We start from the raw sequence: 26,804 nt of genomic DNA, 5'->3' as shown, positions 1-26,804 counted from the left end.
GTTGCGCCACGCGATTTGTCCTTGAGTAGCGCTCGCACGCAGCGAAGTGCAGAGAGTACATGCAAAGCCGGAGGATGCCGGTCGCGTTCGTACGCGCCGCGCTGCGCGGCGCTGCCGTCTAGCGCGAGAGAGCCAAATACCGATCGCGTCGCCACCGCCTGAGATTAACTACTGAGTCGTCCTAATACGGCCCGGCCACGAAATTGGAGCGAGACACAGCGATGGGACTTTTCATTCGCACGTATGGCTGCCACTCACCGCCGTCGCGCTTAGACCAATGTCGTGGCCGGGCCGTCATCGTCACACTGTCGTAGCGGTGCGGGTTCGCCCTTGTGCGCGCTATGCAGCGGGGACAGGACACAGTATGAGCTTCAATTGTTCTCCACTCCACTCAGGCTAGATACACTATAAAAAGTATTTGAAGAGGTATGAAACACAGTAAATATGTAGGTAACAGACGTAACAGTTCAATGTTAAATGTGTTAAAATATATGCATTTATTAATTATTAATATTCCAATACTCTGGTATACGTGATAAGAAAGTGCAACCATTTGACATATTATGTCACAACCTAATACAGAAATAATTTTAAATCTGATTTGTTGTTTTAATTTACTAATCGACTGGACTGAGTACTACCTAATATTCATTTAAAAAAATACACGTCAAAAGCTCAAAAGTGTCATTGAAATAATAATTCAGTAAGCCAGATTAAAAACGCTTAGTCCCCGACTCTCGATTTAATAAATAGAAAAATTACGTTTTTTTTTTTCGGGGTTTACCAATGCTATAGTCTTTCACAGCCCTAAATACCTCTAACACTAGTGTTTTTATTATTATAGACAGAGAAATAAAACTAAAACTCTTGTTTCTTTAATAATATAATTTCCAATTTGTGTAAAGAACTTGAATGAATCGGAGGATGAAAAAATAAATGATCTCGAATATGATAACTATAGAGAATCCGACAAGAACGCCAGCGAAGCCACCGACATTACCTGAAATTTGTAAGACATTTAAATATAAATACAATTGTATGTACAGTCAACCAATTGGAACCCTAGGCCACTGTAGAACTATATCATAGTGACGTTATAAATCAGATTGTAAGAAATCTCTTACTGCTTGTCATTTTGACATGGTTGTAGAGTGGCCTACGGTTCCGTTTGGTTGACTGTACCTACATAATACACACGCCTGTATCCCATGTTGCTGTGAAATCAGTCATTTTCCATATCAAGACGCCACCCGCCGTCCGTTGCTATTCTACAAAACGAATACAGACCGTCGCGTGCGGCGTGTGACCTTCGCCCGTCGACCTACCCGCCGCCGGCGACGTTTCAGAGAAACCACCCTCAATAATTTCTGAACAACACATTCGAACGTCGTCGGTCGCGGACCCGCGTCGGTCGCCGGCCGCCGGCGGCGGGTGGTCAGAGAAACCAGGGCCTTAGGTGATGGCAGGTGGACTAAAATGTTAATGGAATGGTGGCCGCTTGGCATTCGTTGGCTCGTTGGGTGGACGACATTCGGAAAATTGCGAGACACAACTGGATGAGACTATAATCCCATTATGAATTGAACGGAATAATCGTAAACAAACTGCTGTCACTGTTAAACTAACACGTGCAGTTCAAGTCAGGGGTTTTCAAAGTAATCGGTCCAAAATTTACGAAGTTCTGTCATATCAGATACTTACAAAACCAACAATTAAATTTATTTTCGTTTAAACAGAGTCATTATTTGTGTAATGGAATATGTAAAGACTTTTAATAAACTTGTAAAATATCGGCAATTTTAATACCTCGAATGGTGCAAATTTTTTATAGCACCGACCACACCTTTGTTTACAATAATTCCGACTAATTCAAAATAGGAATATAGAAGAGAGGCCTATACTCAGCAGTGGGCGATTAAGGGCTGATATGATGATGTATCCCAAAGGAGTAATCAGAGCACATGAAACTACTCAAGTTTTAGTGCCAGCCTTACTTGGCAATTAAGGTGTTGAAAGAACACGCAATTGTGACATAGCAGTGACAGGTTGCCGGCCTCTCGCCTACGCCATCTACGCCTTAATTATTTATTAGCCCCCTTATTCACCAAAGTTATCAAGCCGAAAAAAGTCATTTGTCCCTTTCTATCACACCAACACGTCGGAAAGGGACAAACGATTTTCATCGGCGTGATAACTTTAGTGAACGTTTATGAATAAGGGGGTAGGTATACTAGGTAACGGGAAAAATATCAGTTCATTCAGAAAGGGTCTGTGAGTCAAATTTTACTTCCAAGATTTGACCCACACTGACAAACACTGATAAATAAGGGTCTCCCCAAACCTACAGCAACACCACCTTAGGCAGACCAAAAATCGCTCGTTAGTATGACCATGCGTTCAGCTACGACGACGCGTATTAAGCGTCTTCATGCAAACGAGCGATATTTGGCCGGCTAGATCAGATTCCGCATTGATAAGTTTGGGGACACCCTAACGGGACAAGTGAAAGGCTTGTAAAAACTAAAGAGTACCTAACTAATTGTCAAATATTACTTACTCAGTATTTCGTACCAGTATGACACCACATCGAGTCGATCTAGCACACCATCGTTCGTGGGTTGGTAGATATACACCGTCGCAGTATTACTTGATTCTGTCACGTTCAGGCCTTTCCTGGGGGATAATAGTACATTGTATAACATGGGGCGTAAGTAAAATATTACAAACGAGTGAAAATCGAGAATGGTGACGGCGTCGCCAGGTCTGTCCAGACGAGATGAAATTGGCAGATTTGATTAGTCTTTGTGAAATAAAAAGTCCGAATAGACTCTAGATTGTGGTTAGGTAACCACAAAATTTAAATTTTGGAAAAATTCCCGACAGAGTGGAATGATTTCCATCAAACATTGTTAAGAACACTCCCGATCCCTCCTGACTAATTCAGCTTACAAAAAAAACTAAATCTACGGGAGCTACAATGTCACAGACAGACAGACAAGTGTAACTTATAACACCGTCGTTTTTGCGTCGGGGGTTAAAAATACTACGTCGGTAGGAACCAAGCACACGGGCCGTCAAATCCTTACTTTCTCGACACCTGGCTAACCAAGAACAAACGGGCCTCTTGCTCGTTTTTGCCCAGAACGTGCAAGTTGTGGAATGAGCTACCTTATGAGGTGTTTCCGTTGCGCTATGATATGGGGTTCTTCAAGAAGCCAGGTAATTAGGGTTCTTAAAGGTCGGCAACGCATAAATGGCTCTGATGTTGCTTATGTCCATTGGCGGCGATGACTCCTTCCCATCAGACGGCTCGTCTGCTGGTTAGCTACCTATTTCATAAAAATAGATGGTACCTAAAGTAAAATTCATAATCCTACGGACTAAATTGACAAATGACTGACAGGAAAAATGATACCAGGAACAGCAAAATTAAAATAGGGAAGGGTACTATATGTCGATAACAATATATCGACAAGTTGTAAAGTACATACAACAGACAAGTTTAAATCAAGAATAAGTATATTAGTTTCAAATAAGAGGTACTCATTTTGGTTTGTTCTATGTATCTTCGAGGTAGTGGATGGATGCCATGCATTTTTACCCACTAGTTTTAAAACATAAAAAGGTTTCCGAGCCTGTAGGTAAAAAATAAAATACCATGTCCGACGATAATCAATTATCTGTCACGCTATGGCAAGTATGTCATAAATATCTATATAATTTTCGAATAATATTATTGCTGCTTCGAAATAAAAAAAATATTTCTAATTAGAGGTCTACAGACCTTTTGATCTGTCGAAATCACAGAAAAAGTTGGTATATTGATTAGCCGATCAAATTGCCAATTTCATTGTCCCGTCTCGGTGCACCTTAAATCTACGATGTAATCATAATTTTAATATCGATAAGAACGACACTGGCCAAACTGTGGCAACATTCGTTCACACTTACTTGTCAATTTGGTCCGTAGGTTTATGGATTTTACTTTAAGTAGTTTGAGGACGCCTGCAACGTTAGAGACTCACTTGCTAATGTCCCGGAACGGCGTGACCGAGGCCCTGGTGGAATGCTTCGTGAACTCGCAGTCCGGGAAACAGGGACAGTAGAGAGTCTAGCCCCGGGTGTGTCCTGACTCACTTGCTCGTGTCCCGGAACGGCGTGACCGAGGCCTTGGTGGAATGCTTCGTGAACTCGCAGTCCGGGAAACAGGGACAGTAGAGAGTCTAGCCCCGGGTGTGTCCTGACTCACTTGCTCGTGTCCCGGAACGGCGTGACCGAGGCCTTGGTGGAATGCTTCGTGAACTCGCAGTCCGGGAAACAGGGACAGTAGAGAGTCTAGCCCCGGATGTGTCCTGACTCACTTGCTCGTGTCCCGGAACGGCGTGACCGAGGCCTTGGTGGAATGCTTCGTGAACTCGCAGTCCGGGAAACAGGGACAGTAGAGAGTCTAGCCCCGGGTGTGTCCTGACTCACTTGCTCGTGTCCCGGAACGGCGTGACCGAGGCCTTGGTGGAATGCTTCGTGAACTCGCAGTCCGGGAAACAGGGACAGTAGAGAGTCTAGCCCCGGGTGTGTCCTGACTCACTTGCTCGTGTCCCGGAACGGCGTGACCGAGGCCTTGGTGGAATGCTTCGTGAACTCGCAGTCCGGGAAACAGGGACAGTAGAGAGTCTAGCCCCGGGTGTGTCCTGACTCACTTGCTCGTGTCCCGGAACGGCGTGACCGAGGCCCTGGTGGAATGCTTCGTGAACTCGCAGTCCGGGAAACAGGGACAGTAGAGAGTCTAGCCCCGGGTGTGTCCTGACTCACTTGCTCGTGTCCCGGAACGGCGTGACCGAGGCCTTGGTGGAATGCTTCGTGAACTCGCAGTCCGGGAAACAGGGACAGTAGAGAGTCTAGCCCCGGATGTGTCCTGACTCACTTGCTCGTGTCCCGGAACGGCGTGACCGAGGCCTTGGTGGAGTGTTTCGTGAACTCGCAGTCCGGGAAACATTCGGGGCAGTACAGCGAGTCTAGCCGCTCCATCTCTAGCCCCGGCGCCGTGGAGTGGAACGGATAGAAGTAGAGGAGCTTTTCTGTAACAGAACCAAATATTAAGGCGGGTTGAAGTCAAACTTAAAAGCCTACTCTTGCATAGAGAGAGGATGGTCCATTACCTCTGCAACACCTTGTATTGCAAATGGTTTGTCAGTAAGAAAGTAACGCGTCCACTTGGATAGATAATGATATTTGTTGAGACAATATTATGAATATCCTTAATGGCTGATATGATGATGACGAAGGCCTAAACAGACCGGATTATTTATTACCTCGATATTTTGTCGAGGCACGACGGTTGACAGATCCAACAGCGAACAGTCTCCCCGTGGGTGCTTGCCTGTCCCGTAGGCAGGTAGTACAACTGCATATTTAGTACAAGTAAGGCGTACACTTGCATAGAGAGCGGATCTTTAAGACCAACACTGGATGAGGCCAACTCATGATCGGGCGATAATTGGCAATTGGCATAAACAGACCGAATGATCGAATAGCTCGATATTTGTTAAGGCAAGACAGATCCATCAATGAGCAGACACTCCACGTGCCTGCCAGTAGGCAAGTAGTACGGCGTACGCTTGCAAAGAGAACGGATGGTCTTGATCCTACACCTACAGTGGGCGCTGCAAGCCCTGTATGAGTACAATGTCAGAGTACTATCGTACAGTACGGCCACTCCGGCTTCCCGCTGAAAGTGCCGCCCACCCCCTCTCGGTTACCTCACAGTTACCGCTTGTCAAAAACGCGAACAGTCGACCTATCGTATTTCACTCATACAAGCATAGTACGCGTTCTTAGAATGTGTGCTAGGAACGCGCCTCTTTCATATATTTCATCGCCAGTGTCCGAGATGTGGTACAATAGTGCATGTCCCCAAAGGGCTCGGGAACCTCAAACGACAGATCCCCAGTGAGCAAAGGGTTTTCGAGGTCTTGTTAGTAGGCAAGACATAAGGGTTACACTTACAGAGAGCGGATGACCGATTGAAAAAAAAATAGTTATTTGTTTTACAAGGGGCAAAGTTGTTGTTTAACCGCACGTGCCAATATTGATACCAAAGCAAGCGAAAGATTCCATTATTCAAAAAGTGGAATCTTGAGCGTTGCGAGGCTTTCAAGCCACGTAGGTTAAACAAACTTTGCCACCGAGTGAAACACAAAAATTTTCACCACACCAACACGAACAAAATACTGACTACAAAACATCAAAGTAAATCAAATCCAGCAATCTATTCAATATTTATGATTCAAAATAATGATTTGTAGGTAAACTCTACTAGCCAGCTCAAGGCATCAAGTTAAAATTTGTATGAAATTACTTTGCACTCTTGTGGATAAAATACAATTTTGCTATCCGTTTTCGAATAGCAAAATTGATCTTTACCAGTTGGTGTGGTGAAAAGTTTATTATATAAATTAACAATTACATAAAATCACGACCCTGTGTCTAGCTAGCTAGTACAAAAAGCTTGCACATTTTTTTTGTGTGTAGTAATGTATATTTAAATAATTGTGTTTGGTATTAACTCTAAGCTGCGTGTACGTACGAGTATTTGCTTGAATGTACGGGTATGTATCTGTTAGAGTGTGAGAGATTTATATAAGTACTATAATATGTATATGAGGATATTAATAATAAAATACGAAAATATATACTTACTTATATAATTGTCATTCAACAAAGTTTAAATAAAATAAATAATTTTTTTTTTTTATTATAACCTCGGTATTTGTTGAGGCAAGACAGATCCGTCAACGAGCAGACACTCTCCCCGTCCCTGCCAGTAGGCAGATAGTACGGCGTACACTTGCAAAGAGAACGGATGGTCTTGATCCTGCAGCGGGCGATGCAAGCGCTGTATGAGTACAGGTCCCCATAGAGCTCGGGAACCTCGTCGTGGAAGAGACATTTCCTCTGGAAATATTAATACAGAATTACTTTCCCATCATACCCTTCGAGGAGGAGCTACCACCAGCGCCAGTATCGCGTTTGAGTGGCGGCCTTACGGCTCAGCCACGACATTGGTCTAAGCGCGACAGCGGTCATACATTGGAGCGAGACACAGCGATGGGACTTTTCATTTGCACGTATGGCTGCCGCTCACCGCCGTCGCCCTTAGACCAATGTCGTGGCTGGTCCGTTATGGAGGAAAGCGAGCCCGCAAATTCCCCATACACACCTGGAGGCGGAGCGTAAGGAACGAGCTGCGGGAATGAGGAGGCACACTGACATTTTATCCCGCTAGGCGGCGCCTGTGCAAGTGCCCAGACATGTCACTGTCAACCATATGTGTGTGAGAGTAAAATATTATCCTTTCGCTCTTACGTGTGAAATTCTTTATGTGCAATGGACTAATAGGGTGCAGCCATCTATCATAACCTTTGAGTGTGCCTCCTCATTTGGACTGACGTCCACGTGACGTCGTTCCAGACGAGGACAAGGCGGTGGCTCGAGATAGAAAGGATCTGACCCTGTGCACCTACTTATGGGGTACCTTAGGAAAAACAACAACAACTTTCTAGTATTTGGGTCCGGAATACCGGGCCTTAGGGATGCGTTCGCCGAAGCCAACGTGTACTACATAAATAGACGGCTACGGGAGATCGATACTAATGGAGACAAATGATTTCTTCGTCGATTTCACGTGAGAGAACACAAGAGGTCGTTATTTTGTGCATCTAAGTTCTCCAAACTCTCTCTGCTAATGATAGGATATGATCCGAGACGCGCGATAGCCAGGGCCTGCTATCGATTGTATGTAATACTGTGGCGGACAGAGTCGCACCCTAAGGGCTCGGCCACGACATTGTTCTAAGCGCGACCACAGTATAATAAAGAGTACTATCGTACAGTATGGCCACTCCCGCTCCCCGCTGAAAGTGCCGCCCACCCCCTCTCGGTTACCTCACAGTTACCGCCTGTCAAAAACGCGAACAGTCGACCTGTCATATTTCACTCATACAACCACAGTACGCGTTTACCTACACGAGCTTAGACTGTGTGCTAGGAACGCGCCTCTTTCATATATTTGATCGCCAGTGTCCGAGGTGTGGCGCGACAGCAGCGGTGAGCGGCAGCCATACATTGGAGAGAGACACAGCGATAGGACTTTTCATTCGCACGTATGGCTGCCGCTCACCGCTGTCGCGCTTAGACCAATGTCGTGGCTGGGTCGTGAGGGTTCCTTTTGGTCCTTTTTGGTACGAAACCCTAAAAAAGAACCTCGACCTGAAAATAAGAAACTGATGACAAATGTCACAATCTTCAGTAAAGGATCGACAAAGAAGGGTTTACTCACGATGCTAAGGGGGTACTTCCTCACTTCATTCGTGGCGATCTGCCTGGCTGACCGCAGTTCCAGGACCATGACTTCGTTCGGTTCGGAAACTCGCTGCAGCACGCGGCCACCGCTCGGATCCACGTAGTGGGTTGGGTCGAACAGATATATCTATAAAGGAAAGAAATACCCACTCAATACAAGTGTGCTATGTTATCCATTGGTAATCCTTTGTAGGACATTTATTTCAGCAACCACGTTTATTTCAAACTATCTTACATCAAAACCTCTCCCGCTTCGCAGAGGGTACGCGTAGTCTTCCAGCAATGGATCTAGAACCACCATAAGACCGTGGTGGGAGCCTGCTTGCTTCTGCCGCAACACTTTGATGATCATGTTCGTGCTTTTAGGTCTGAAAAAAAAAAAGATGTTAAAACGATTGGCAGATAAGCATACAGCGGCATTTTTAATTTTCACTGTGGGCGCCAACAACAACAAATGTATAATCGTTGCCAAGGGCGCAATCGTTGACCCCCTCCCGCCCCTCCTGACCCCCCTAACCTTTATCCCCTTCCTGGAATCACGAGTGCCATACTAAGATATTATGATAAAATTAAGTAGCTTAATTCTAAAGTATTACTAATAACTTGTAAAACCTAATTTGTAATTTATTTTATATACCTACTATTAAGTAGTTGTAAGATTACTGCGCCCTTGCAGGGTCATATTACTCCCACATTTTATACGTTTGTAATATGTTTGCAATAAATGCTTTGTTTGTTTGTTAAGTTTCTAGAGGGGCCGACCTTTCTTTAACAAAAGGTAAAAGTATTACTTAATGGTCAACGCTGCACTATTACTTAAAATCATCATCTTGTCAGCCCTTTATCGCCCTCTGCTGAGCATAATGCCTCACTTCTAGTACGCCACTTTTCTCGGTCCTGAGCTAGTCTCATCCACTTGTGACTCGCAATTTTCCGGATGTGGTCCACCCAACGAGCCAACGGATGCCAGGTGCCGGGCACTTCTTTATAAGCCATTCCGCTAACATTTTAGTCCACTCTGCCATCACTCTCCCTTGCAACATTTAGTACAAACCTTTTGACATCTATTTTTAGTTTATAATTTGCAAATTTTATTCTGTGTTTTGCAAAGTCAGTCACCTCGTATCATGACGACCGAACAACAGTTTTTTTAAACAGTCCTTTTCGATTGAAGCCTTTCAGTTTTTGCGTCAATATCAATACAGACAGTTACGTTGATTCCAAAATGTATTGTAATATAATCACGAGAATCCGAATTATCATTATTTTAAATTTATAATATGTTACCTTTTAGGGTTCCGTGGCAGAAGTGGCAAAAACGGAATGTTATGAATGTTACCTATACTGAACCAGGCAAGCAAAAATATAATTCCAGAATTATTATTTTTTTAGGTTTTGTATTGAATATGAGCGTTTTTTCAAAAAGTGTACATTACACTTACACTCGTATCAAAACATTTACTGTTTGGGATCATTTTTTATAATCAGAATCTTTTGTACTTTTACGCCTCATGCATAAGGTACAGCGGGGCAAATCTCGACTGGGGGGCAATTGTAACTAGTCTATTTTTTCCATTATTACACTAAGACGTTAAGTTCTACATGTATCCACTGAACACGCCTACCCTAGAGGTATATCCGATGGACACTCTGTTTAATAATGCAAACATTGTAAAACATGGAAAAAATGGACCAGTTACATTTGCCCTCCAGTCGAATTTTGCCCCGCTGTACCTTACATGAAAAATTTGCCACACAATTTTGTATAAAAAATATTTTTTCAGTGCGTCACGTTTATGACGACGAATTTTTTCAGTGCGTCACGTTTATGACGACGAATTTTTTCAGTGCGTCACGTTGACCATTTATAAAGAAATGTACATTTTTTCATGATTCTGAGTAAAATATGCCCAAAATGTTAATATGGCACCATTACCGCGGACGAAGACCAGTAGGCCTAGCACATGACGGCCGCGAGAGTATGTCGCCGCGAGATAGATGACACGTCTTCTTCTAACTGCATTAATGACATAAGGACGGGTAGTCTATCTCGCGGCGACATACTCTCGCGGCAATCATGTGCTAACCCTGCTGGGGAGCATTTTTTATTTGTAAATATATTTTAAGTTGTACATAATACTGCATTTTGTTTTTATTAATTCTTATTAAATTTATTTATAATATTGTATCAGAGCCTCTATCGATTTTTTAATATTTTTTTGAATACGCAATATTTTAAAACATTAGTCTCATAAATTATACACATTTTCCGAAAAATGCTCAGATACGGAACCCATCCTTATGCGTTGTTCGACACGCACTCGGCCAGTTTCTGTAGTCTTAATGGTACGGCCACGAAAAACGCTTCAAGAAACGCTTGACCCCTGGTTGTATTGACAGAAAACATAGCTGTACAGTCAGCAGCAGAAGTTCCGTAGCGTGCAAGGTGTTCAAAATGAACTTGACACGATCTTATTTTTAAGACAATAAGAGCGTGTTAGGATCATTGTGAACACCTTGCCCTTTACGTAACTTCTGCTGCTGACTGTACCAAGGATGATTTCTATAGGATTTTATAATCTTCATAGGTAATAAGAATCTCGCCTCAATTTCTTTGCGCCACCTATTCAATACTAACATAACTACACTGATGACTACAATTTTTTTTTCAAAATGCGTATTAACGTGATATCATGATATTAAAATAAAGAAGCATGTCATTTGTTCTTATAAATAAAAAACAAAAACACTCAAAAAAATTTGGGGAAAATATAATTTTGGCCATTTCGAGGCTGCGAAACAGCGCCATCTAGTTTTAAGCCTAAAAGGCCCATACATTTCAGGGGTACTTTTTTTATGGGCTTCCTGGCTGTACATTTATTTTACACAAAAATGTTTCTTTCCGTAAAGTTGAGCAGCTCTGAGCATTTTTCATGGCCCTCAGACAACTTCATGAAAAATGTGACGAAGAAAAAACTTTATTCGTTTTAGTCAAAGTTCAAAACCACGCTGATGCTCGAAAAGGATGAAGATTAACATAGTTATTTATTCAGCTTACATCTTTGTAGCTTATTTAAAAAACCAAGGTTTGAAGCATCCTGTGTCACCTGACATAATAAAAAACTTGGATTGTGTTCGCAACTTTTTACCGTAAAACATTTCGTGTGCGCGATTTCGCCATTCAAACGGCTGCGGAAAGCGGTGAAATGGACTTTTTGAAGTTTCTTTGCAAAAATTTAATTTTTGGCACAAGCTTTTATCGACGACTGTACCTTTATTTCAACAGTCTACTGCTTTCCGAGACGTTTCTAAGAACCCTTACTCGATGGGGATACGACGTTTCATAACAGAGTTCCTATGACCACCTTTCTGCTCCATCTTCAGATCAGCTCCATGATACCATAATATTGCATTGTCTCGTGATTTACATATGTGTGCAACATTTCAGCAAACTGGGAAGTGGGTCAAATTTAGCTTCAGTGGAGATATTATTGAACAATCCACGAATCGAGTGGTAGAAGTTCAAAAATCGCCCCCTAGGTTCGTGATTAAGACGCTACGGGAGCGAAAATAGAAAGGAGGCCCCCTTTCAATTTGGGAATTTCAGTTAAATATACTAGTGTTACTAACTAGATTTATCGAAAAAAATATGTCCATTAAGAACAACTCAGTTAAGATATTGCGAAAAAATCTTTAAAATCGAGGTTCCGCTCTCGACTGTTTCCTCCTTCAAAACTTATTTAAACGGAACGAAATTTGAGAATCTGAATAACAATGAAATAATCAGTGTCGGACCGTTTAGATTTTTTGGCTAATTCTTACCGATCGATCTTGAGTATCACACCTTTTTTTGAGCCTTATTGAAAAAGGCCGTTTTTAGAAACTTTTGATTGGCTCTAGCGTCTTTTAAAATAAAAATAACAAAAAAATCAAAACGGTCCGACACAGATAAAAATAATAATAATAATCTGTGTTGAAAAAATCATTGCTCTATCTTCAAAAACCGGCCAAGAGCGTGTCGGGCCACGCTCAGTGTAGGGTTCCGTAGTTTTCCGTATTTTTCTCAAAAACTACTGAACCTATCAAGTTCAAAATAATTTTCCTAGAAAGTCTTTATAAAGTTCTACTTTTGTGATTTTTTTTCATATTTTTTAAACATATGGTTCAAAAGTTAGAGGGGGGACGCACTTTTTTCCTTTAGGAGCGATTATTTCCTAAAATATTAATATTATCAAAAAACGATCTTAGTAAATCCTTATTCATTTTGAAATACCTATCCAAAAATATATCACATGTTGGGGTTGGAATGAAAAAAAATATCAGCCCCCACTTTACATGTAGGGGGGGTACCCTAATAAAACATTTTTTTCCATTTTTTATTTTTGCACTTTGTTGGCGTGATTGATATACATATTGGTACCAAATTTCAGCTTTCTAGTGCTAACGGTTACTGAGATTATCCGCGGACGGACGGACGGACGGACGGACAGACAGACATGGCGAAACTATAAGGGTTCCTAGTTGACTACGGAACCCTAAAAACCAGGGAGGAAATAGTCGAGGGCGTTTGTATGGAGAATTGACCTGTATCGTATCGTCTTAATCAGAAGTAGAACCGCATTTTGGCCTAAGTACCTACCTACACCAAGGATTCCAAACTTTTTTCCTCAGAGCCATATTGCTCTTCAGTAAAATAAATGTCGTGCATTTATTTTTGCACTGTCTCAAGAACTCAAGAAGTCAAGAGTCAAGACCGATTTTCTTTCGTAAGCTGATCGTAGCCCTTGACCGGATCGTATAGGTGTCTTGAATAGGAACGCTTGGCAGGCCGGGTTTGGCCTGCGGGCCGGATTCTAACGCCTAGCGGGCCGGGTTAGGAGAGCCCTGACCTAGACCAATCATAGGTCTACGCCACTCGGGTCTCAGCGCAACACGCCTCTCCCAGTCACCAGGGTACGTAACCAAATGCACAAACGCTCACGAAACGAAACGCTATTGGCGCGATACAGCCAGACTACCTTTCGCGGCGTTTCGTTTTCGTTTCGCGTCGCAGAAATGCCATTTGGCTACGGCACCTGTTTTTTTTTTTTTTTTTTTTTAACAGAAATTGAGTTATCTGGTCTTACAACTAAGTGACAGTTATGTAGGTACATTTAGGCATTATCATTAGGATTTGCTGGTTCCTACACTAGGCAAAGCCTGTCTCGTAGGTAACCGTTTCAGACATGATATTTCATTGACGTGATTTGTGCGAAGGCCAATAAGACACTAATGAATGAGGTGAAAATAAAAATAAAAGATAACCAAAAAGAAGATTACAAAGGAGTTAAACATAATACAATAGTTAACCTTAAATCTATTTCAACTATACTTAAACTAAAAGTGGATTGTGGGTTACGTTACTTGCGTGCGGTGAAGTTAGATTTTTTTTTTGTGCATTAGTGTGTGTGTGTGTGTGTGTGTGTGTGTGTGTGTGTGTGTGTGTTGTGTTGAGTGGCTGGGTTGGCTGTTTATGGTTATTTGGTTATTCTCATGAGATTCTCTATCTAAATATATAAAAGAAGAAGCTGACTGACTGACATATCAACGCACAGCCGAAACCGCTGGTCCTAGAGATTTCAAATTTGGTACGTAGGTTCCTTATATAGTGTAGAGGAGCACTAAGAAAGGATTTTCCAAAATTCACCTCCTAAGGGGGTCAAATGGGGGTTCAAAGTTTGTATGGGGAAACAAGATTAGTTTGACTATTTTATTCGAAACTTCACAGGAAGATTCCTTAAGACATATGACTGAATACGTGTTTCAGATTTTTTGAAAATTTAACCCCCAAAAGGGTGAAAAGGGGGTGATAAAGTCAAAAAATCAATATGGGTATCGTTTTTATGGTTTATCGGGTCGCTGATTACGATAAATACAACGTTTTTAAAATCTAACGAGGCGGAAGTGAAATACCTTCTCCCCTGTTGTGGTGCAATGGGGTTTAAATATCAAAAAAATATATAAAAGAAAATATTGACTGACTGACTGACATATCAACGCACAGCCGAAACCGCTGGTCCTAGAGATGTCAAATTTGGCACGTAGGTTCCTTATATAGTGTAGAGGAGCACTAAGAAAAGATTTTTCAAAATTCGCCTCCTGAGGGGGTCACATGGGGGTTCAATGTCTGTATGGGGAAACAATGTTAGTTTCACTGTTTTATTCGAAACTTCACAGGAGGGATCCTAAAAACATATGACTAAAGACGTGTTTCAGGTTTATTGAAAATTTAACCCCTAAAAGGGTGGAAAGGGGGTGATAAAGTAAAAAAAAAAATATGGGTATCGTTTTTATGACTAATCGGGTCGCTGATCACGATAAATACAACGCTTTTAAAATCTAACGAGGCGGAACTGAAATACCTTCTCCACTGTTGTAGTGCAATGGGGTTTAAATATCAAAAAATATATAAAAGAAGAAACTGACTGACTGACTAACTGACATATCAACACACAGCCGAAACCGCTGGTCCTAGAGATTTCAAATTTGGCACATAGGTTCCTTATATGGCGTAGAGGAGCACTAAGAAAGGATTTTTCAAAATTCTCCTTTTAAAGGGTGAAATGGGGGGTTCAAAGTTTGTATGGGGAACAAGATTAGTTTGACTATTTTATTCGAAACTTCACAGGTGGATTCCTAAAGACATATGACTAAAATACATGTTTCAGGTTTTTTTTTAAATTTGACCCCTAAAGGGGGTAAAGTCAAAAACACAATATGGGTATCGTTTTTATGGTTTATCGGGTCGCTGATCACGATAAATACAACGATTTTAAAATCTAATGAGGTGCAAAAGGAATTTTCTCCCCTGTTGTTGTGCAATGGGGTTAAAATATCTAAAATAGCCATAAGTATAGATTTAGTTTTTATCTTTACTTCTGGTTTAAGAGATTTCAAATTGACACGGAAGTTCCTTAGAGGAGCACTAAGAAAGGATTTTTCAAAGTTCACCTCCTAGCATGATAATTTGACAGGGGCAAGGACAGGGACAGCCAGGGTTAGGGACAGGGACAGGGACAGGAACGGGATAGGGTCAGGGTTAGGGATAGGGATAGGGATAGGGATAGGGATAGGGATAGGGATAGGGATGGGGATGGGGATGGGGATGGGGATGGGGATGGGGATGGGGATGGGGATGGGGATGGGGATGGGGTGGGGGTGGGGGTGGGGGTGGGGATGGGGATGGGGATGGGGATGGGGATGGGGATGGGGATGGCGATGGGGATAGGAATAGGGGACGGGGACGGGGACGGGGATAGGGATAGGGGACGAGGGACAGGGACGGGAAGGGGATGGGGACGGGGACAAGGATAGAGATAGGGACGGGGATAAGAATAGGGACTGGGGTCAGAATAATCGGTCGGCAATCGATATCTAGGCTGAAATTTGGTACCAATATGTATATGTATATATATAGTAATTACCCCCAGTATTAACTCTATAATGATAAGTGAAGTCACTGAGTTTGAAATTAATAAACTTATTCGCCAAATGAAAAATAAAACGAGCTTTGGTATAGACGAAATACCTGCGGTTTTGATTAAATTATGCTCAAATGAATTATTGCTACCATTGCGGCTCCTAATAAACCAGTCTTTAACTGATGGCATTTTCCCTGATTTGTTAAAATATGCAATAATTAAACCCGTTCTAAAACCGCGAGGTCTAGAAACTGAGCCAAGTCAATACCGTCCAATAGCTCTTCTGCCCACTATTTCAAAGTTGTTTGAAAAAGCCATGGTAAATCGCGTCTATAAATTCTTTGAAAAATATAAAATACTGGACCAAAATCAATTTGGTTTCAGGAAAAAACACTCCACCGTATTAGCCGTTTACCACTACATTCAAGAAGTTCTTAGCTACATAGATTGCAAAAAATACGCCATAGGATTATTGCTCGACATGTCTAAGGCCTATGACCGCGTATCACATGATATTCTACTGCGAAAATTATATGGCATGGGAATACGAGGTAACGCATATGGCTGGTTTCAAACATATCTACAAAATAGACAGCAGTGCGTACAAATAAACTGGCATGATAAAGACACGGGAGAGACAAAAACCGTAACTTCTAAAATGCGACAAATAACATGTTCAATCCCGCAGGGAAGTGTAACTGGTTGTCTCTTATTCCTTGCTTACATAAACGACCTGCCCAAAATACTAAACACAAAGTGCGTGATGTTTGCCGATGACGTCTCCATACTCATAAACAGTGTTAGTAGCGCGGAATGTAACGACCGTCTAGCAGAAGTATCAAAAAAAGTTTGCGAATGGCTAGAAATTCATAATTTAGAGATAAATCTTAATAAAACTAAAATCATACAATTTAAACCCATACAGAAAGCTGCCCTAGATATGACACTCCAAATAAATAAAACAGTTATTGAAGAAGTAACCGAATTCAAATTATTAGGAATAACAATCGATTCAAGTATAAATTGGAAATGTCATATTCAATCCGTGAAAAGTAAAATGAGTAGCTTCATATACGCATTGAGTGTACTCAAGGTCAATACTGACCAAAAAACCGCATTATCGGCTTATTTTTCTTTTGCCCATGCATGGCTCCAATACGGTGTTATATTGTGGGGGCCAGCACTGATGTACAACAATTATTTATATTACAAAAGCAATGCATTCGCATTCTTACAAACACACATGTACCAGATAGCTGTCGTCCGCACTTTATCCAGCTCGATATCCTGACGTTACCCTCTATGTACATCCTTGAAGCAGCGCTATTCGTTAGGAATAACATTAACTTGTTTAAACAAAAAGTAATAAAATCCCAGAGACGAAATAATGTAAACGAGCTTGAATTACCCCCTTCAACACTGGCAATGTTCAGAAATGGTCCGTATTACCGATGCATATTAATAGCTAACAAAATACCAGATGAAATAAAAAACGAAACTAAAGATGAAGTGTTTAAACGAAAATTAAAAGAGTTATTAATTAAAAAATGTTATTATTCTATAGATGAGTTTTTCAATGATACAATCTTAGACATGTAAAATAATATATAATAGAAAGAATTAAATAATATATCAGTAAATTTATAATTTTAATAATCCAATTTATTTCTAATTTATTATTGCATACAATTAGGTTTTCTATTATTGAATTTCAATTTAGTTATTTTATTGTTGACATTTAATTCCATTAATGAAGTATTATTTATTAGTATTAATTAAATAAAACCTAAAAATGAAAATGTTTATAAATTAATTAAATTAAAATTTATACCAATAAATCTTATCAATTTCAAAATAATTTTTGCCACTACATGTCCGTGTAATGAAATGTTGCTTAAAATGCATGTTATTTAAAAATCCATTTTATGTAAATAATTATAGTTTTAGTCTTAGTTAAGTATGTTGCTGTATACCCTAACAGGGTTCATGTGATCTTTTGCTGTGAATAGCCTATTGTAAGACCTTGTGTAACACATGATTACAAATGCAATAAATGAATTATGAATTATGAATTATGAATTATATCAATCACGCCGACAAAGTGCAAAAATAAAAAATGGGAAAAAATGTTTTAGTATGGTACCCCCCCTACATGTAAAGTGGGGGCTGATATTGTTTTTTTCATTCCAACCCCAACGTGTGATATATTGTTGGATAGGTATTTAAAAATGAATAAGGGTTTACTAAGATCGTTTTTTGATAACATTAATATTTTCGGAAATAATCGCTCCTAAAGGAAAAAAAGTGCGCCCCCCCCCCCCTCTAACTTTTGAACCATATGTTTAAAAAATGAAAAAAATCATAAAAGTAGAACTTTATAAAGACTTTCTAGGAAAATTGTTTTGAACTTGATAGGTTCCGTAGTTTTTGAGAAAAATACGGAAAACTACGGAACCCTACACTGAGCGTGGCCCGACACGAACTTGGCCGGTTTATATGTTTACGTTTGCAATAAGTATAAGCAAAATGGAAAAAATTGTAAGCGATAATGCAAGGAAGTACTTTTTACCCTAACGACCATAGCGTCGAGATACTGGCTATGTGGGTTGTATGAAGTTTCCAGTATAAATATTTATATAGGTAAAATACATACATATTAGTACCTACTACCTACGCTGTGGTCGCTGTGTAACAATTCTACAATCATTGCAAGAATTTCTTTTAAAACAATAGTAATATGTGTAAGGTACAGTCAGCCAAAAAAGTGGTTTACCACTTTTCAATCAATAGAGTCGAAAAGTGGTAAACCACTTTCTTGGCTGACCGTACAGCAAATAGATTAGTTACAATCCCCCCCCAGTCGAGAATTGCCCCGCTATACCTTAATCGAAATAATCGCGGACAGATGTACCTACAAAGAAACCTACGGATCCAAATGAAAATCTTATTCTTTGTAAACGTTTCAATAAGAATACTTTTATTACGCGGGCGAAGCCGCGGGTAAAAGCTAGTATCCTCATACGAAAGAGAGCTGAGCCAGGCTGATGTTTTTTTGTTGGCTTCGTAGCTATCTATCTCTATCGTTCTTGCTTGATGTCACTTAACTATGCCTATTGCCTATACAAATAACCCGCATTTACTGATGTATGGAGTTACAACTTTCTTATTCCTCTATGTTATATATAACAACGTTGCAAAAATCATCCGTCATGAATGCAGTGGCCAATGATGATGATGACCAACCAAGAAAACCCTATAAAATTTATACAAATACCTGCCCAACTGGTTGTAATCAAGCGCGTAGTTAAACGCACAGCAGTGTCCGAAAACAGTGCGTCGAGTCTGGAAAATGTCCATGCAGTTTACTAGTTGCCCGTTCCAGGAGCAGCGTCTTAGCATCTCGTCGCAAGATGGCGCTAGCTGTCAAACAAAATGCACGGATAAATGAAGAGGAGGCAAACAAGTATCCGTGATCGACGTTTCCGTGTGTTGACGGGTAATAAGAAGTTTAGGAGATGAAAAAGAGAATCTTACTTTTACATCAAGGATTATTTATATAGGATTTACAATCTGCATACTAAGAATCGTAGTATGTCACTAAGATTCCCACCGGCTTGCCTAAAATTGATTAAGGTCGATGCCTAATGGATATCTATTGAAGACCAATGGATTAAGGATGAAAAACTGGTATACCTTCGGAGGTGTAAGATGTGATAGATATATATAAATACAAAAGTTATATTCAGTAGACGGTCTTTCTGTGTAGACGGTTCTCCACACTGACCTTACTAGTAAAATACCTAATGTTAAGGTAGGTTTCTTTTTGCTCAGTGTTGCCTAGCAGAAATTTGCCTACCACGATTTTTAGCGCCACCTATTAAATACTATCATTAAACTACATTGATGATACCTACATTTTGAAAAAAAAATGTATTGACATGATATCATGATATTAAAATAAATAAATATTGTCATTTGTTCTTATAAAAAATAAAAATGGGAAAAATATGATTTTGGCCACTTTCAGGCTGCGAAACAGCGCCATCTAGTTTTAAGTACCTATAATTAGTAATAATCCTTGGTATGGTCGTCTAGATGGTGGGTAGGTACATTTGGTTGACTCTCGGCTAGATGGTGCCAATATTAATTAATATTATAAAACATATCAAGTAAGGGATACCCATAAACTAAGTATTCAAGGGCCACATTGTCAAAACTGAGGATTAAAAGTTCCAAAGAGAATCTTAATGTTTGCGCCTCAATTATCAAACCTCTGTTGTCAATATATTTTGACCTCCTTGTCGGGTTTTTTGGACAAGGAGTAGAGTATAAAGAGATTAAGTGACATTATGTCAGTGACATGGCAAGAAAGAAAACTCATATCGTATACTAAATATTGTGAGGATTAATTCATATAAATTAATTAAAGAAAACCCTAACGAAAGAAAAATTAATACATTCAACTAAACCAAACCTAAGTATATCAGTGAGGACACTCGCCAAGGATGGAACCAGTGCACCTAAATATTCAGTAAGTTATTCCGCAGGCCTACTTGGGCATTTTCGCGAGAACAATCACCAAAAAAAAAATTTCGTGTCCATACTAATATTATAAATGGGAAAGTGTGTGTGTCTGTTTGTTTGTCCGTCTTTCACGGCAAAACGGAGCGACGAATTGACGTGATTTTTTAAGTGGAGATAGTTGAAGGGATGGATAGTAACATAGGCTACTTTTTGTCTCTTTCCTACTCCTCACTTCCCTAAAATAGGGCTGGAAGTTGGTTGGAGCATTCCGCATTTCTTTAATTTAACGTGAGCGACTGAGCGAAGCGGCGGGCAACAACTAGTATTATATAAGTATGGATAAAGGGTAGAATCTTGCACAAAAACTTACCCGTTTCATACCGTTTATAATGTCTTCAGGGTTGTCAACGACATCGGCAAATCTCAGGAGACGTAGTCTAAGAGTCTCATTGTATGAAAAGTCCAAGAGCCTACCGGCTTGCACCAGGTACCATTCGATGTCGTCCAAAGTGATGTTTCGGAACTTACCGTTGAGGCTTTGATAGCTGAAAATGTGAACACCGTATTTATTTTAGTTTTTCGTTAAATTAGACTCGTCATTAGCGTTAGCTTAGGAGAATCATAAATGTTAAATAAATTTATGGATTTGATTTAGTTTGATGTTTTATAGTTAATCCATACTAATATTATAAATGGGAAAGTGTGTGTGTCTGTTTGTTTATCCGTCTTTCACGGCAAAACGGAGCGACGAATTGGCGTGGTTTTTAGGTGGAGATAGTTGAAGGGATGGAGAGTGACAGAGAGAGCCAGACTACCTATCGCGGCGTTTCGTTTTCGTTTCGATCGCAGAAATGCCATTCGATTACTACGGCTGGTTAGGACTTCGATTTAGGACGAAGTAAATAAGTAAACCCTGTGAATCCAAGCTCTTCGCCGCCTCCACAGCGAACCTTAATTGTTTAATTGATGTTAATTGTCACATTTTCACAGGAATTGACAATTATTATGGCCTTTCCACATTCTGTCGCTTTTTAAGTCGCCGCATAGCTTGAATTCTAGTATAACTATATAGCGTTTTCACAAAACCCGCTTACATACAGGGCTTACAGCGTCATCATCATCATCATCGTTAGCACAGTATCTTTGCAGATAATAGACAGAGAGATAATAGATGTGGAGATAGATCGACTGTGGAACTCTCTCCCTGTTGAGTTAAGACGTTCTCAATCTATTGCCTCTTTTAAATCAAACCTTAAAGAATACTATCTTTCCCTTCCTTAGATTTTATGAATGACACTGTTGTTTGTTTGTTTATGAATATAAATCTTTTTATATATGTATTTATGTGTGTATATTTATGTATGTTTATGGTTATACATTTATGTATGTCTATTTGAATGAGTGTTTTGTGTTGTTTGGTTGTATTTAAATTCTACTTCTCATATTTCTTAGAGCCACCTACCATATATTCTGATTATATTAACTCCAGTACCCAAAGGTTGTCTAGAAGAAATCGCTCTTAAGTGATAAGACCGCCTGTTGTTACCTCTGTTTAATTTTTTTTAACCCCCGACGCAAAAACGAAGGGGTGTTATAAGGCTGTCTGTCCGTCTGTCTGTCTGTCTATTTGTCTGTCTGTGTGTGTGTCTGTCTGTGGCATCGTAGCTCCCGAACGGATGAACCGATTTAGATTTAGTTTTTTTTGTCTGAAAGCTGAGTTAGTCGGGAGTGTTCTTAGCCATGTTTCATGAAAATCGGCCCACTATGTCGCGGTCGGGGGTTTTTTCAAAATTTTTGTTTCTTGTGTATTACTTGTAAACTATGTGAGGTGTGCAATAAAGATTGTATTGTATTGTATTGTATAATAGATGCGTCTAAAGTATGGAGGTTTCCCACAGAACCAGATTTACATAGAAGAAACAAGTTTATCTAGGATTTGTTATAGGGGCCGAGCGTGTCAGTTTTGTACTGAAGTTGTTCAAGTTGTTACTTGCCTGTGATTTTGAATATGTCACAGGCCCTTGAGTGTTCATAATTTTTGTGTTGTTGCAATTTAATATCACGTAACGAGGCATTTTCTTATGCTTTTGTTGACTTACAAAAATTGACGCCCTAAAGCTGCAAGCTGCGAATAAAGACGGTCACTGCGTTCATTTGACACGCTATGTAGATACGTTTGCTTGATCTATTGTGACATCTGTGAGGTCTCCTGAGGAGGCAGTCTACAGCCTACATTGGTGGTGTTAGAAAGAGACTACAAGTGTGGGGTTAGAAAGAGACAAAAAGTAGCCTATGTCAATCTCCATCCCTTCAACTATCTCTACTTAAAAAATCCGTTTTGCCGTGAAAGTTGGACAAACAAAATAGACCACACACTTTTAGTATAGTTCAATATAAGATCGGACAGAGTGAAATTGCTTACATTTCCTTCGCAAATCCCTTAACAGCCTTCAGGCTAATGCGGTTAATATTGCACACAGCGACGGCGGGAAAGTCTATCTCGGCGATAGGGTACGTGGAAGACTCCATTGTCACCAGCAAGGGGTTGCTGAGGGTGGCCGTCCATATGTTGAGTAGCATGTAGATGACGGCACCGAAGGTGAGGGCAGTTAGGATGATCCAGAAGATTCTGCGGGAAAATTATATATATATATATATATTTTCCCCGGGATGTTCCTTCGGTTCCCCGGGATGTCCTTTCGGTTCCCCGGGATGTCCCTTCTTTCCCCGGGACATCCCGGCGTCATACTTTGTGGTTATGATAGAGCGCAGCTCATAATTCCTAGTACCTACTCAAATAAAAAAAAAAGGGGAAAATTATAAATGTGACGTAGGTTAATGATTATGACATCTGCCCTGCCAACAGCCTTCAGGCTAATGCGGTTAATATTGCACACAGCGACGGCGGGAAAGTCTATCTCGGCGATAGGGTACGTGGAAGACTCCATTGTCACCAGCAAGGGGTTGCTGAGGGTGGCCGTCCATATGTTGAGTAGCATGTAGATGACGGCACCGAAGGTGAGGGCAGTTAGGATGATCCAGAAGATTCTGCGGGAAAATTATATACGACCGGTCTGGCTCAATCGGTAGTGACCCTGCCTGCTAAGCCGCGATCGTGGGTTCGAATCCCGGTAAGGGCATTTATTTGTGTGATGAGCACAGATATTTGTTCCTGATGAGTCATGGATGTTTTCTATGTATATAAGTATGTATTTATCTATTTAAGTAGGTATATCGTCGCCTAGCACCCATAATACAAGCTTTGCTTAGTTTGGGGCTAAGTTGATCTGTGTAAGGTGTCCCCAATAATATTGTCTTCGGTTACCGCGATAGTTACTCATGAAATAAAACTATGGAAAACTATGAAATAAAACTATGTATTTTAAATTCATTATACGCGATTTAATCCGTTTCCATAGTTTTATTTCATGTGTCCCCAATATTTATTTATTTATTTATATATATATATTTTCCCCGGGATGTCCCTTCGGTTCCCCGGGATGTCCCTTCTTTCCCCGGGATATCCTTTCGGGACATCCCGGCGTCATACTTTGTGGTTATGATAGAGCGCAGCTCTAAATTCCTAGTACTCAAATCAAAAAATAAATGTGACGTAGGTTCTAATGATTATGACATCTGCCCTGCCAACTGAGCCACTATACACGGTGTAGCATGAGGGAACCGAAAGATTTTAACTACGCATTTCTGAGGGCAATAAAATAAAGATAAAATTTTATATGACGTCAAGCAAATTTCGCCAAAAAAATTGTTTTTTGGATGTATTTTCACATAAAAAGTAAATTTTATCAGTAAAACTGGCACTTAATTTTTTTTTTATATGGATCCATGGGAAACCTAGCGACATTTACCGAAAGAAAGGCTTCTTCTTCATCTTAACCCACTTGGTCCGACCAGGTGTTATAACACCGCCTGTTCCTTTTTCAAATTTGAACTATATAAATACATATCTACAGCTCAATACAGAGTCAGCAAAAAAATAGTTTTAGGTGTATCTGGGTTAAATCGGTAGGGAAGGGGCCTCTATTAGGTTTAGATATAAAATAATTTAATTAAGACAAGCGATTATGCCGATATTGACAATCTCTTTAATCCGTTTCCGGTCCTTTTTTTGACCGTCCGGATTAAAGGAGGTCCAATTTTATTCTATTCCTGACCATTATTAAAAAAAATAGAATCCTTACCGATGCCTGATAGGGATGTCCCGTTCGCACACCTGCTTAAACCCCACGAGGGAGCAGTGCTGAACGTAATCTCGTAGCACCTGTCAAACACATCATAGTGATTCAATACTCTTTGACATCATTCATACTAATATTATAAATGGGAAAGTGTGCGTGTCTGTTTGTTTGTCCGTCTCTTACGGCAATACGGATCGATGAATTGACGTGATTTTTGAACTGTACCTAATTTTTGTCTCTTTCTATCGGCCACTTCCCTAAAATGTAGGACCGATATCCTATATACATTAAGGACGATCTTTGATTTTTGCCTTTGAAATCCTTCCGACATCCGATATCGGATCGGATTATGTGAAAACGCACTAACGCCCTGAGTTAGACACAATGTTTTGCAATTTCCTGCGTGCACATTTACTTACTGAAAATTTATTTAAATGAAACCGTTTTGGACGATTTTTAACCCCCGACGCAAAAACGATGGGGTGTTATAAGTTTGACGTGTCTGTCTGTCTGTCTGTCTGTTTGAGTGTGTGTCTGTCTGTGACATTGTAGCTCCTGGACGGATGAAACGATTTATTATTTTTTTTGTTTGAAGGCCGAGTTAGTCAGGAGTGTTCTTAGCCATATTGCATGAAAATCGGTCCACTATGTCGGAGTTTTTTCAAAATTTTTGTTTCATTTCGTTGCGTCCAAACCTCGGTGTATTTCACCTGTACGAAGCTCTTGCGAATGACCATCTCCATACTTAGTCGTTGTTTTGGATGGTTCTTAGATTTTCTGTATGTCTTCCACCACGGGCTTCTCCCATTGAACTTTTCCATGACCCGAAATCTGTAATGTAATAATTATTGTCATAATAACCTGACCACAAAATTAAAATTTTGAAAAAACCCCCGACCGCGACATAGTGGACCGATTTTCATGAAACATGGATAAGAACACTCCCGACTAACTCAGCTTTTGAACAAAAAAACGAAATCTAAATCGGTTCATCCGTTGGGGAGCTACGATGCCACAGACAGACACACACACAAACAGACAGACAGACAGACAGACAAACAGACAGACAGACACGTCAAACTTATAACACCCCGTCGTTTTTGCGTCGGGGGTTAAAAAAGCAGAAACCACCAAGCTAAGGGTCTCCCCAAACCTATCGTCGCGGTTCGGCTTTCGCCGACCAAAAATCGCTCGTTGGTTTGAACACGCGTAGGTACTACGCATGCGAGTTCAGGGACGACGCTCTGTCCGTCTGTCTGTCTGTCTGTCACATTAATAAATATCTCGAGAACTACTTATGCTATCGATTTGAAATTTGGAATTAGTTATAATTTATGATATAAACACCTGTGTGGTGACGGGTTAAGAATTTCACCACCCCCTTTCTTCCCGTGGGTGTCGTAGAAGGCGACTATGGGATATGGGTTAAATTGTGGCGTAGGCGAGAGGCTGGCAACCTGTCACTGCAATGTCACAGTTTCGTTTTCTTTCAACCCCTTATTTGCCAAGAGTGGCACTGAAGCTTTAGTAGTTTCATGTGTTCTGCCTACCCCTTTATGGGATACAGGCGTGATTGTATGTATGTAAACATTGTTAACCTTTACAAATTAAAAGTACCTATTTTTTATTTATTTATCAATATTCATTGTAGAAATGGCCAACCAAATTGTAAATGTTAAGTTACTAGGTCAAGTGGGGTATTGTTAGAAAGAGCTCAAATTCAAAACTATTTTTAAATTTTTTTGGTTGTGGAAAAAAACGAATTTTGAACGAAAATAGAAAAAAATACCGCTCCCGGTTACAAATAGTGCCATAGGGACGACCTGCTATTTTATCATTTATCGCGCGACCATAATTGCCTGCCTGCCAACGTATCATATATGCTTCCAATTTTATCACTTATCCACGTGGATAAGACATCTGTCACTCTCACACTGACAGATTCAGATTCAGATTCAGATTTTTTATTGATAAAATATGATATTTTACACGTCATTTTTTATAAGTAAGTATAAATACAATAATCTAAGCTTAAGTAAATCAGTATTAGTACATTTCACATGATAAAAATATACATTATACAGTTTTATTATTAACTATTTATATGAATTATGAACTTTAATTTTAATATTTTTTTGTGGTTGGGTTGGCCACTTCTCTATTCATGAATTCGTCTATGTTATAACACGCCAGTTCAATTAATAGCGATTTGAGTTTTTTATCGAATAATGAATCGTTCAATTCGATAATTTCGGTGGGAAGC

At 40.2% G+C, this 26,804-nt stretch overlaps 1 protein-coding gene across 1 annotated transcript; it reads right to left on the bottom strand.

The window, feature by feature from the left end:
* Nucleotides 1-866: 866 nt before the first annotated feature.
* Nucleotides 867-25,362, bottom strand: LOC125232693 (sodium channel protein Nach-like). The gene is made up of 12 exons (XM_048138447.1): nt 25,237-25,362; nt 24,545-24,624; nt 23,277-23,390; nt 22,765-22,971; nt 20,713-20,887; nt 19,093-19,238; nt 8,594-8,726; nt 8,336-8,485; nt 6,759-6,951; nt 4,922-5,075; nt 2,558-2,673; nt 867-1,000 (listed from the first exon to the last, which is right to left on the bottom strand). Exons 1-12 carry the CDS (start codon nt 25,360-25,362, stop codon nt 876-878), a joined length of 1,719 nt encoding a protein of 572 aa, XP_047994404.1. The 3' UTR covers nt 867-875.
* Nucleotides 25,363-26,804: the final 1,442 nt, after the last annotated feature.

The sequence above is a fragment of the Leguminivora glycinivorella genome, chromosome 13 (assembly GCF_023078275.1).
Source record: "Leguminivora glycinivorella isolate SPB_JAAS2020 chromosome 13, LegGlyc_1.1, whole genome shotgun sequence".
Lineage (NCBI taxonomy): Eukaryota > Metazoa > Arthropoda > Insecta > Lepidoptera > Tortricidae > Leguminivora > Leguminivora glycinivorella.
This window is presented reverse-complemented; position numbering and strand designations above follow the sequence as displayed.

Excerpts from the sequence above, each read along its gene's own strand:
- LOC125232693 (XM_048138447.1), bottom strand. The coding sequence starts at position 25,362 with ATGGAAAAGTTCAATGGGAGAAGCCCGTGGTGGAAGACATACAGAAAA. Across the intron at positions 8,727-19,092 it reads GATTACAACCAGTTGGGCAG|ACCTAAAAGCACGAACATGA; the intron begins GTATTTGTATAA and ends TTTTTTTTTCAG. Across the intron at positions 8,486-8,593 it reads GAAGCGGGAGAGGTTTTGAT|ATATATCTGTTCGACCCAAC; the intron begins GTAAGATAGTTT and ends TTTCCTTTATAG.